The sequence below is a fragment of the Ranitomeya variabilis genome, chromosome 7, assembly GCF_051348905.1.
Source record: "Ranitomeya variabilis isolate aRanVar5 chromosome 7, aRanVar5.hap1, whole genome shotgun sequence".
Classification (NCBI taxonomy): Eukaryota; Metazoa; Chordata; class Amphibia; order Anura; family Dendrobatidae; genus Ranitomeya; species Ranitomeya variabilis.
This window is the reverse complement of record NC_135238.1, coordinates 145,248,951-145,260,991: the sequence shown is the minus strand read 5'-3', so window position 1 is coordinate 145,260,991 and position 12,041 is coordinate 145,248,951. Positions and strand designations below refer to the sequence as shown.

General features: G+C 45.9%; 1 protein-coding gene across 2 annotated transcripts; it reads right to left on the bottom strand.

Moving 5' to 3' along the window:
• Window positions 1-7,881: 7,881 nt before the first annotated feature.
• Window positions 7,882-12,017, bottom strand: LOC143784130 (uncharacterized). 2 transcript variants are annotated; one of them, XM_077271971.1, is made up of 5 exons: window positions 10,558-12,017; window positions 10,404-10,478; window positions 9,890-10,088; window positions 9,573-9,735; window positions 7,882-8,884 (listed from the first exon to the last, which is right to left on the bottom strand). In XM_077271971.1, the coding sequence occupies exons 3-5, from the start codon at window positions 9,984-9,986 to the stop codon at window positions 7,897-7,899; spliced, it is 1,248 nt and encodes a 415-aa protein (XP_077128086.1). In that variant the 5' UTR covers window positions 9,987-10,088; window positions 10,404-10,478; window positions 10,558-12,017; the 3' UTR covers window positions 7,882-7,896. The 2 variants fall into 2 exon arrangements, with proteins under 2 accessions (XP_077128086.1, XP_077128085.1); XM_077271970.1 differs by having other exon boundaries at window positions 10,404-12,017.
• Between the last annotated feature and the right edge of the window lie 24 nt (window positions 12,018-12,041).

Genomic DNA, 12,041 nt, shown 5'->3' with positions numbered 1-12,041 from the left:
GAGCTTTCCAGACACAGTAACAAAACTTCAGCTGTGAACTGGAACAAATAGGCAAAACGAAACATGGACAAAAGTCCAACTTATCTAGTAGTTGTCAGAAGCAGGAACAAGCACTGAGAGGCATCAGATAACATTGTTGACCGGCAAGAAACCACCAGAGAAATGAGCTTAAATAGCGACACCCACTACTGATGGAACCAGGTGAAACAGGAAAGAGGATGACAAGTCCAATTCCACAAGCGGCCACCGGGGGGGCCCAGAATCCAAATTCACAACAGTACCCCCCCCTCAAGGAGGGGGCACCGAACCCTCACCAGATCCACCAGGGCGACCAGGATGAGCCCTATGGAAGGCACGAACAAGATCAGAAGCATGAACATCAGATGCATTGACCCAAGAATTATCCTCCTGGCCGTAACCCTTCCAGTTGACCAGATACTGGAGTCTCCGTCTGGAAACACGAGAGTCCAAAATTTTCTCCACAACGTACTCCAACTCACCCTCAACCAACACCGGAGCAGGAGGCTCAACTGAAGGTACAACAGGTACCTCATACCTGCGCAATAACGACCGATGAAAAACGTTATGAATGGAAAAGGACGCAGGGAGGTCCAAACGGAAAGAAACAGGATTAAGAATCTCCAATATTCTATAAGGGCCGATGAACCGAGGTTTAAACTTAGGAGAAGAGACCCTCATAGGGACAAAACGAGAAGACAACCACACCAAATCTCCAACACAAAGCCGAGAACCAACACGACGATGACGGTTGGCAAAACGCTGAGTCTTCTCCTGGGACAACTTCAAATTGTCCATAACCTGCCCCCAGATGTGATGCAATCTCTCCACCACCGCATCCACTCCAGGACAATCCGAGGATTCCACCTGACCGGAGGAAAATCGAGGGTGAAACCCCGAATTACAGAAAAACGGGGACACCAAGGTGGAAGAGCTGGCCCGATTATTGAGGGCGAACTCTGCCAATGGCAAAAAAGCAACCCAATCATCCTGGTCAGCAGAGACAAAACACCTCAGATATGTCTCCAGGGTCTGATTAGTCCGCTCGGTCTGGCCATTAGTCTGAGGGTGAAAAGCAGATGAAAAAGACAAATCTATGCCCATCCTAGCACAGAATGCCCGCCAAAATCTAGACACAAACTGGGTACCTCTGTCAGAAACAATATTCTCAGGAATACCGTGCAATCGGACAACATTCTGAAAAAACAGAGGAACCAACTCAGAAGAAGAAGGCAACTTGGGCAGAGGAACCAAATGAACCATTTTAGAGAAACGGTCACAGACCACCCAGATGACAGACATCTTCTGGGAAACAGGCAGATCTGAAATAAAATCCATCGAGATGTGTGTCCAAGGCCTCTTAGGAATAGGCAAGGGCAACAGCAGTCCGCTAGCCCGAGAACTACAAGACTTGGCCCGAGCACAAATGTCACATGACTGCACAAAGACTCGCACATCTCGTGACAGGGAAGGCCACCAGAAGGATCTTGCCACCAAATCCCTGGTACCAAAAATTCCGGGATGACCTGCCAATGCAGAAGAATGTACCTCAGAGATGACTCTACTGGTCCAATCATCCGGAACAAACAGTCTATCAGGCGGACAACGATCCGGTCTATCCGCCTGAAACTCTTGCAAGGACCGCCGCAGATCAGGAGAAACGGCCGACAAAATTGCTCCCTCCCTAAGGATACCTGTGGGTTCAGCATTACCAGGAGAGTCCGGGTCAAAACTCCTAGAAAGGGCATCTGCCTTAACATTCTTAGAACCCGGTAGGTATGACACCACAAAATTAAAGCGAGAAAAAAATAAAGACCAGCGCGCCTGTCTAGGATTCAGGCGCCTGGCAGTCTCAAGATAAATCAAATTTTTGTGGTCAGTCAATACCACCACCTGATGCTTAGCCCCCTCTAGCCAATGGCGCCACTCCTCAAACGCCCACTTCATGGCCAAAAGCTCCCTATTCCCAACATCATAATTCCGCTCTGCGGGCGAAAATTTGCGAGAAAAGAAGGCACAAGGCCTAATGACGGAGCAGTCGGAACCTTTCTGCGACAACACTGCCCCAGCTCCGATCTCCGAAGCGTCAACCTCAACCTGAAAAGGCAGATTCACATCAGGCTGACGTAACACAGGGGCAGAGGCAAAACGGTGCTTAAGCTCCTGAAAGGCCTCTACAGCATGAGGGGACCAATTAGCAACATCAGCGCCATGTCTGGTCAAATCAGTCAGTGGTTTAACGACATCCGAAAAACCAGCAATAAATCGGCGGTAAAAGTTGGCAAAGCCCAAAAATCTCTGAAGACCCTTAAGAGAGGAGGGCTGAGTCCAGTCACAAATAGCTTGCACCTTGACGGGATCCATCTCAATGGAAGAGGGAGAAAAAATATACCCCAAAAAGGAAATTTTCTGGACCCCAAAAACGCACTTAGACCCCTTCACACATAAAGAATTAAACCGCAGAACCTGAAAAACTCTCCTGACCTGCTGGACATGAGAGTCCCAGTCATCAGAAAAAATCAGAATATCATCCAGATATATTATCATAAATTTATCCAGAAAATCGCGGAAAATATCATGCATAAAAGACTGGAAAACTGAAGGGGCATTAGAAAGACCAAAAGGCATGACCAAATACTCAAAGTGGCCCTCGGGCGTATTAAATGCGGTCTTCCACTCATCCCCCTGCCTGATCCGCACCAAATTATACGCCCCACGAAGATCAATTTTAGAGAACCACTTAGCACCCTCTATACGAGCAAACAAATCAGTAAGCAATGGCAATGGGTATTGGTACTTAACAGTGATCTTATTCAGAAGCCGATAATCAATACATGGTCTCAAAGAGCCGTCCTTTTTTGAGACAAAGAAAAACCCAGCCCCCAAGGGAGAAGAAGATGGACGAATATGTCCCTTTTCCAAAGACTCCTTTATATATTCCCGCATAGCAGCATGTTCCGGCACAGACAGATTAAACAAACGACCCTTTGGATATTTGCAACCCGGTATCAAATCTATGGCACAATCGCACTCACGGTGCGGAGGTAACGACCCAAGCTTGGGTTCGTCAAAGACGTCTTGATAATCAGAGAGGAACTCAGGGACTTCAGAGGGAATGGACGACGAAATAGAAACCAAAGGTAAGTCCCCATGAATACCCTTACATCCCCAACTCAACACAGACATTGCTCTCCAGTCCAAGACTGGATTGTGAGACTGCAACCATGGCAATCCCAGTACCAAATCGTCATGTAAATTATACAGCACCAGGAAACGAATAATCTCCTGGTGATCCGGATTGATACGCATGGTTACTTGTGTCCAGTATTGTGGTTTATTATTAGCCAATGGGGTGGAGTCAATCCCCTTCAGAGGAATAAGAGTCTCCAAAGGCTCTAAATCAAAACCACAACGATTGGCAAAGGACCAATCCATGAGACTCAGAGCGGCGCCAGAGTCAACATAGGCGTCCGTGGCAATGGATGACAAAGAGCAAATCAGGGTTATAGACAAAATAAACTTAGACTGAATGGTGCCAATGGAAACAGACTTATCAAGCTTCTTTGTACGCCTAGAGCATGCTGATATAACATGAGTAGAATCCCCACAATAGAAGCACAATCCATTCTTCCGTCTAAAATTCTGTCGCTCGCTCCTGGACAGAATTCTATCACACTGCATACTTTCTGGCGTCTTTTCCATAGACACCGCCAGATGGTGCACCGGTTTGCGCTCCCGCAGACGCCTATCAATCTGAATAGCCATTGTCATGGACTCATTCAGACCTGCAGGCACAGGGAACCCCACCATAACATCCTTAACGGCATCAGAGAGACCTTCTCTGAAAGTTGCCGCCAAGGCGCACTCATTCCACTGAGTAAGCACAGACCATTTACGGAATTTTTGACAGTAAACCTCAGCTTCGTCTTGCCCCTGAGATAGTGCCATCAAAGTTTTTTCTGCCTGAAGTTCCAAATGAGGTTCCTCATAAAGCAAGCCCAAGGCCAGAAAAAACGCATCCACATCGCGCAACGCAGGATCCCCTGCTAGCAATGAGAAGGCCCAATCTTGAGGGTCACCCCTGAGCAAGGAAATCACAATCCTAACCTGCTGAGCAGGGTCTCCAGCTGAACGAGACTTCAGGGACAAATAAAGCTTACAATTATTTCGGAAATTCTGGAAGCTAGCTCTATTCCCTGTGAAGAACTCCGGCAAAGGAATTCTCGGCTCAGATACTGGAGCATGTACCACAAAATCTTGTAAATTTTGTACTTTCGTGATGAGATTATTCAAACCCGCAGTTACACTCTGAAGATCCATTATTGTCAGGTGCACACAGAGCCATACAGAGATTAGGAGGAGAGAGAGAAAAAAGACTGCAGCAAGGCAAACTGGAGGAAAAAAAAAAAAAATTCCAGCAGACTTCTTATAACTCTCCTTTCTCAACCTGGGTCTTTAACACTTTATGGGCCGGTCAAACTGTCATGATCTCTGCAGGCAGAGATCATAGCAAGCCTATAGAGGGACAAGCTCTCGGAAGATGGAACTATACTGACCATGAACTAAGCCTGCCGCGCAACTAGAAATAGCCAGGTAGCATTTCCTATTTATTGCTAGATGCCCAGCTCTGGCCTAAGACCTAAATAGCTAGCAGAGGGAAATATAAGACCTGGCTCACCTCTAGAGAAATATTCCAAAGAAGACAGTAGCCCCCCACATATAATGACGGTGAGTTCAGATGAAACAACAAACGCAGCAGGAAAATAGTCTTAGCAAATTTGAGGTCCGCTTACTAGATAGCAGAAGACAGATAGTATACTTTCATGGTCAGCAGAAAAACACTAACAAAACACCATCCAGAGATTACCTTAAACTCTGGCATTAACTCATAACGCCAGAGTAGCAATCCCTGATCAACGAGAGCTTTCCAGACACAGTAACAAAACTTCAGCTGTGAACTGGAACAAATAGGCAAAACGAAACATGGACAAAAGTCCAACTTATCTAGTAGTTGTCAGAAGCAGGAACAAGCACTGAGAGGCATCAGATAACATTGTTGACCGGCAAGAAACCACCAGAGAAATGAGCTTAAATAGCGACACCCACTACTGATGGAACCAGGTGAAACAGGAAAGAGGATGACAAGTCCAATTCCACAAGCGGCCACCGGGGGGGCCCAGAATCCAAATTCACAACAGAGGGGTTAATGCCACCTTGCTATTGTAAGGTGGCATTAAGCCCGGTTAATAATGGAGAGGCGTCAATAAGACGCCTATCCATTATTAATCCAATGAAAGGGTTAAAAAAAACCACAAACACTAGAAAAAAAATATTTTAATGAAATAAAGACACCCACTTTTTGACCATATTTTATTGTACGCTCAATCCGTCCTGAAGACCCTCGACCTGAAAAAGATGAAAAATAAAAAAACAAATTCATACTCCCTGGCCCTGTCTGCAGAAATCCATCGAGGGTCCCACGAAGATCTTCCATGGAGAACAGACACATCCAGAGATATGTCTGCTCTCCACGGCTGCAGCAACACACTGACAGGAGCCATAGTTCCTGTCGGTGTGTCACTGCGCATGCGCGAGCGAGTTTACCGGCGGTCATTGACCCCGGCACTCTCGCTTAACGGCAGTGCTGCGTGGGAAAGTTCAACGCAGCTGTACTGCCGTTAACCGAGACGCCGGAGCCATTGAACTCCGGGACAGTACGCGATACACTGCCAGGAGCTTCGCTCCTGGCAGTGTATCGCCGGAGAGCAGGGTATCGGCGTGGGACACTCGTTTTATGGATTCTGCGGACAGGGAGTATGAATTTGATTTTTTATTTTGTGATTTTTTCCTGGAGGATCGAGGGCTTCGCCTACAAGTGTGCTGTTGGTGAGTATATACTCTGTGTGATATGTTGTATGTACTGTACTGTGTGTCATGTATGTGTATTGTGTGTAGGTGTTTTGTGTAACTTTACAATTGTGCTAAGTCGCCGGACACAGGGACAACTCTCCCATCCTAATACCGGATGGGAGTAGTAGTCCCATACGGCGACTTAGCACAATGGAGGCACTAGCGTCGCATGGGGACACACACGCATACACACACACACATACACACACACACACACAGACACACACACATACATACATACCAGATCAATCAGACGCCCGACATCGATACCCATGCGACGGTATGCCTCCATGACAGTCTCTTCGGGAACGACACTCCGCCCACGCACTTCCGCCCGCTTCCCCGCACTTCCTGCTGCAGCGGTTCTGCACCACAAACCGTAATAAAACCCGCAGATACACTCACCGGCCACTTTATTAGGTACACCATGCTAGTAACGGGTTGGACCCCCTTTTGCCTTCAGAACTGCCTCAATTCTTCGTGGCATAGATTCAACAAGGTGCTGGAAGCATTCCTCAGAGATTTTGGTCCATATTGACATGATGGCATCACACAGTTGCCGCAGATTTGTCGGCTGCACATCCCAAAGATGCTCCATACAAGGCAGGATGGATCCATGCTTTCATGTTGTTTACGCCAAATTCTGACCCTACCATCCGAATGTCGCAGCAGAAATCGAGACTCATCAGAGCAAGCAACGTTTTTCCAATCTTCTACTGTCCAATTTCGATGAGCTTGTGCAAATTGTAGCCTCAGTTTCCTGTTCTTAGCTGAAAGGAGTGGTACCCGGTGCGGTCTTCTGCTGCTGTAGCCCATCTGCCTCAAAGTTCGACGCACTGTGCGTTCAGAGATGCTCTTAGGCCTACCTTGGTTGTAACGGGTGGCGATTTGAGTCACTGTTGCCTTTATATCAGCTCGAACCAGTCTGCCCATTCTCCTCTGACCTCTGGCATCAACAAGGCATTTCCGCCCACAGAACTGCCGCTCACTGGATTTTTTTTCTTTTTCGGACCATTCTCTGTAAACCCTAGAGATGGTTGTGCGTGAAAATCCCAGTAGATCAGCAGTTTCTGAAATACTCAGACCAGCCCTTCTGGCACCAACAACCATGCCACGTTCAAAGGCACTCAAATCACCTTTCTTCCCCATACTGATGCTCGGTTTGAACTGCAGGAGATTGTCTTGACCATGTCTACATGCCTGAATGCACTGAGTTGCCGCCATGTGATTGGCTGATTAGAAATTAAGTGTTAACAAGACGTTGGACAGGTGTACCTAATAAAGTGGCCAGTGAGTGTATATTTTTGATCTGCGGGTTTTACTGCGGGTTTGACCTCACAATGGAGGTCTATGGGTGCAGAACCGCTGCTGTTTCGGACAAAGAAGTGACATGCTCCTTCTTTTTCCCCGCAGCTATTCAGCGCGGCTTTTTTTTTTTAATTCAGGATCATGTGCACAGTGGTTCCTGTTTTCCATAGGGTACATTGTACTGTACCCTGCATGGAAAAAAGCTGCGGAACCGCAGCGGCAAAACCGCTGCGGCTCCGCAGTAAAAAACGCACTGTGTGAACATGGCCTTAGAGGAAAAGTAGAATAGAAACATATGCACCACTTCTGTATTTATCACCCACTCCTGGTTTTGGCTTCCAAATACTGATGTAAAATCCTGACCAAATCCTGATGCAATCCTGAGCGTGGACACATACCCTTAGTGTTTGAAAACACCTCATACACTTTAGTGTTTGTAAACACCTCATACAGCAATGAGAGACACCCAAAAAAAGGTAAAATAAAAATTCTAAAAATAGTGTCTGACATTGCATATATGAGGTGTTTGAAGCACAAAATATGTGTAGACGGCGCACGGCATGAATTGCCGAGAAGTATACTGGAAAATAAGAACAAATATTGTTTTCAAACGAACAATTTTTATTGGGGGGAAACAGAAAAAAAAAAGGGGAAAGAAACTTAGGGGGTATCAACCTCTGCTACCAGCGGTGAATGGTAAGTCTCTGGTGTTTGGGAACGGGGAGAGGAAGAGGATGCTGAGCCAGAGTCCAGGAGGCTAGATGGCAGGTCCAAACCCTCCGCAGGGTATACTGGGGAAACCGCCACATCTGTAGGAGAGGGAGGAGGCATCACAAGCCTTTGCCAGCTTCTTGGTTGGCCCTGGCTGCTCCTGCTGCGGCTAGAGCCCCGACGCGTACTTGGTGTCTGTATAGGAGCAGCCAGAGCCTCAGTGTGTGCCTCAGTATGTGTCCTCTTCCTTGTTTTTCTTTTTTTCTCTCCCGCGGCAGCTCCCCCAGAATGACGGCTACGGGAGGATGAGGGCCTGGCAGGAGCAGGAGTCGGCGGCACAATGCTATGGTGCCTGCGGTGGCGTCGCTCGGCACGTGGACCTCGGTGGGGTGGCTGGAGTGGCTCTGCAGCAGGAGTCGGAGTCATGCTAGCCAGCGACGGCACTACGGGCATTGTCGCTGACTGCATGACCCGAGCCTGCTGCAGAGCCCTCACATAGGCAGTGTTGCAGGCCTGCATCACCGAAATCTGGAGTTCCGGCGTAAGGTGTTCCACCATGCCCTTAGCAATGGTACTAAAAAAATGTTTGGCCGGACTCGAGAGCTCGGATTCCATAGTTTCAAGGCGCCGGTCGATATTGGACAGACGAGTGTCCATTTTATCGCTCAACGCCTTGAAACAGTTCTGGAAAACCGTGCTCAAATGCAAAAATTCGGGCATGGCTGGCCTGTCCGAGGCCCGCTGGCGCTGTCGGGAATTCCCGAACGAAGGTGCGCCAGAGGCCTCGCGTAGGGGAACACCTGATGGACCGGCTGCCGGTTCTCCAGATGGTGGTGCAAGCCTGCTGTCGCTGTGGGAGGGCTGTGATGGGTCAGATGGCGATTCATGAAGGTCCGCTCCTGCGGGGCGAGCTCGCTCGAGGGTGCTGCTGTGTGTTCTGTGAAAAGATAAGGGAAAAATTAGTCTTTAATTAATAACCTATCACATATGCCAACTCCTGTAACAAAATTAACATTACATGACACAACAATACATTACAATCCCCTGTCTCTCAGTCTGTGTGGCCTATAATAAATTGCTGATTGTTATCGCCAGCTGACCGTGATGGCTGACGATAACAATCATGGACATACCTACGGCAGAAAATGACTGCTCATTCCCGCTGCCAAAGCCTTTTTACCGCATACCTCTGTCATCGTTAAAAAAAATTTTTGTCAAAAAATCTTTATTGACGCTGCCTATGCCGCAAAAATAGTATAAAATTTAAAGTCAAGATAAAAATTTACAAAACCCCCCCCCCCAAAATACACAGTGACTTTGCTGATCTGATCGCAGGAACGGCCATGACGTTAGGATCATGTGATCGAGACGTCATCATTATTCCTGCGATCAGAACTACCCTGACTCAGAACGTAACCTGTCATGGACTGCAAGGACTCACGCTTAACCAAAAAAATTACTAATGGGCTATATACCATTCCACTAGGGAAAAAGGATGGCCAATATGCTACGCTGACTACATGGATGGCCAATACACTATGTGCATGGGAAATATACTATGTGGATACGTGGCTAGAACGTGTACTATGTGGCTGTGCAATATGGTATGTGGACAAAATACTTACTGTCGGCGGCCAAGGATCGGTCTTAGGAACTGTAGTGCCCGGCTGTACTTATAGGGCACCGACTTGGCCGCAGCAGCACCACTCCGAGATTGCTCCTCCTCAGTACGGAGCCCCTTATTGAAACGGTCCTTCATGGATCGCCATCTGGTCCTCAACTTTTTAACTGTGAATGCAAAGAAAAATAAAAGGTTACATATTTAGCATTTTAAAAGGATAAAACAACCGTGTGCGATGCAAAGTTTAGGCGATGATCGCATCACACACGGTTGTGTTTATCCTGGCAAGATGGGTCATAGCAGCGTATCAGCAATACTCACGAAAGTTGCCTTTGTCCTTGGATGAAGCGCTGTCAAAGCCATCCCACAGCGACTTTGCCACCTCTACCCACAAACGCCTCAACACCACCTGGTCCATGTGCCGGGGGTCACGGCTGTCCCACAACGGGCCACGCTCCTGGATGCTGGAGATCAGGAGGTCCACATCAATGCCGGTATCTCCTTGGTCCCGTTGTGAAACCTAGAAAAATTAGAAAACATTAAGGTTACAAATATGAAAATATTAACAACCACCAGCACCTGTCATGATATGTACCTTTGCCCTATCCTTTGCCATTTGATGTATGTATATTGATGGTTTCTACACCTGTATTTTGGAATGTTTGTGTGCAGGGAGTTCAACTTTGTTACCTTCCCCCAATACTTGCTACCCTGAAAAGCTATAATGTAATTAAGCTTAGTAAACATCCCTAGTGAAACCAGGATGCTACTCAAATGTAATGTTCCTCACAGCAGGATGCTACTCAAAAAAAAAAGATTAAAAAAAAATACTCACTGGCCGTCCTGACGCCACACCTTAGCCCCGAGCTCTCTGCTCCCGCTGTGTGCCTTCCCCCTCACTTGAAGAAGACTGTAAAATTTGTATACAAAAATTATTGTCAATGCTACAAATGGCAGCGAATAGTAAGCAACTGGACATAATTACTCACCGCACTCCCCCGCGCCGATTGGCTATGTTCAGAGTCACTCGCCATTCTTGCAAGTTTGTTCTGCAATGAAAAAATGAGCAAAAAAATCACATCCAAAGCTAACAATGCCACATACAATAAAATAGGCCAAAAAAATGAAAACAACCACAATTGACTGTTGACTGATAGGACAATGCAAACTCAAAAAGCGACACCACAACGCCATACATTGCAAGAGAAGACAATAGAAGAAACAATACAAGAATAGACCAAAACAAAATTAAGCAAAAATAGACACCTATGTCCAAATTTTTAAATATAAAAACTTACCAAAAAAACCTTAGAGGAAAAAAGAAAACGCACAATGAAATAGCAAACTAATGAACGCCATACTTTACAATTACAACAAGACATGATCCAAAACAACACCATCTGGTGACATCTAACCACAGAAATACATCTGAAAAAGGCGAAAAATACCATTCTAGATAATAAGCAATAAACATTACGGGACAACCGCTGTTACAAAATACAGCAACCCAAAAGATAAACCATAGTCAAATAGAAAAGAAAACACATGAAACTAAAAAAAAAGGGCCCCATCAAAAAAAAACAAAAAACCATTATACTACACACTTGGCAATGCAAACAGTCAAGGAAGGAGATATATGCCATACGGAAAACGACAACCATCAGAGATAAAAAAAAAAAAAAATAAGGGAAAATACAATTGAAAATAGAATGATATAGCCGCACGGAACAATACAATACAAATGAAGTATCATAAATGTAGCCCCCCCACCAGCAAGAAAAGACACTCAAGGAAAGAAAAAAAAATGCCAACAGCATAATAAAACACAGCAAGACATGAGCCAAGAAAACGCCATACGGTTACCCCCAACAATAGAAACCAGAAAAAGACATGCACCAGAAATTTAACAAGAAAAAATCAGCAAAAAAAAAGACATTAACAACCGCATGACACCAGAACAACCCAAAACCATTCCAAAACCAAGCAAGGCCGAAGACAATAAACGGCAGCGTATAACGCCAGAAATACATCAGAACCAGATTAAAAAAAACCTATTTTTCAATAACAACCCACAGTGCCATAACCGTACAATAGCACAGACCAAACATTGCACAAATTAAATAAAAATCAAGAAATAAAACACAGAATAAAAAATATGCAAAGAGAAATATATACTTACAGGTTTGGAAAGCAGATTGCTCCTCTCTCTGTCTTGTCTGATAGCCTTGTGAAAGACAATGGCAGCCCCCCCTTTTTTATATATATATATATATAGTGTTTTTTTAGTGTCTAGACAAAGTCTAGACAATGTTTTGCATTTTTTATTTGACAACGCATGCGTCGTACAACGCACCACAACGCAAGTACTTGCGTCGTTTGCATTGTCAATACAAGTCAATGGGGAATAAGGCGCATCGACGACGCAAACACGACGCATGCGTTTTTAAAAAGGTCGGCGCCACCCGAAAAATGC

Coding starts and splice junctions, on each gene's coding strand:
- LOC143784130 (XM_077271970.1), bottom strand. CDS start 9,986: ATGGACCAGGTGGTGTTGAGGCGTTTGTGGGTAGAGGTGGCAAAGTCG. Junction 9,736..9,889: donor CAAGGACAAAGGCAACTTTC/GTGAGTATTGCT, acceptor TTGCATTCACAG/TTAAAAAGTTGAGGACCAGA. Junction 8,885..9,572: donor CCGATCCTTGGCCGCCGACA/GTAAGTATTTTG, acceptor ATCTTTTCACAG/AACACACAGCAGCACCCTCG.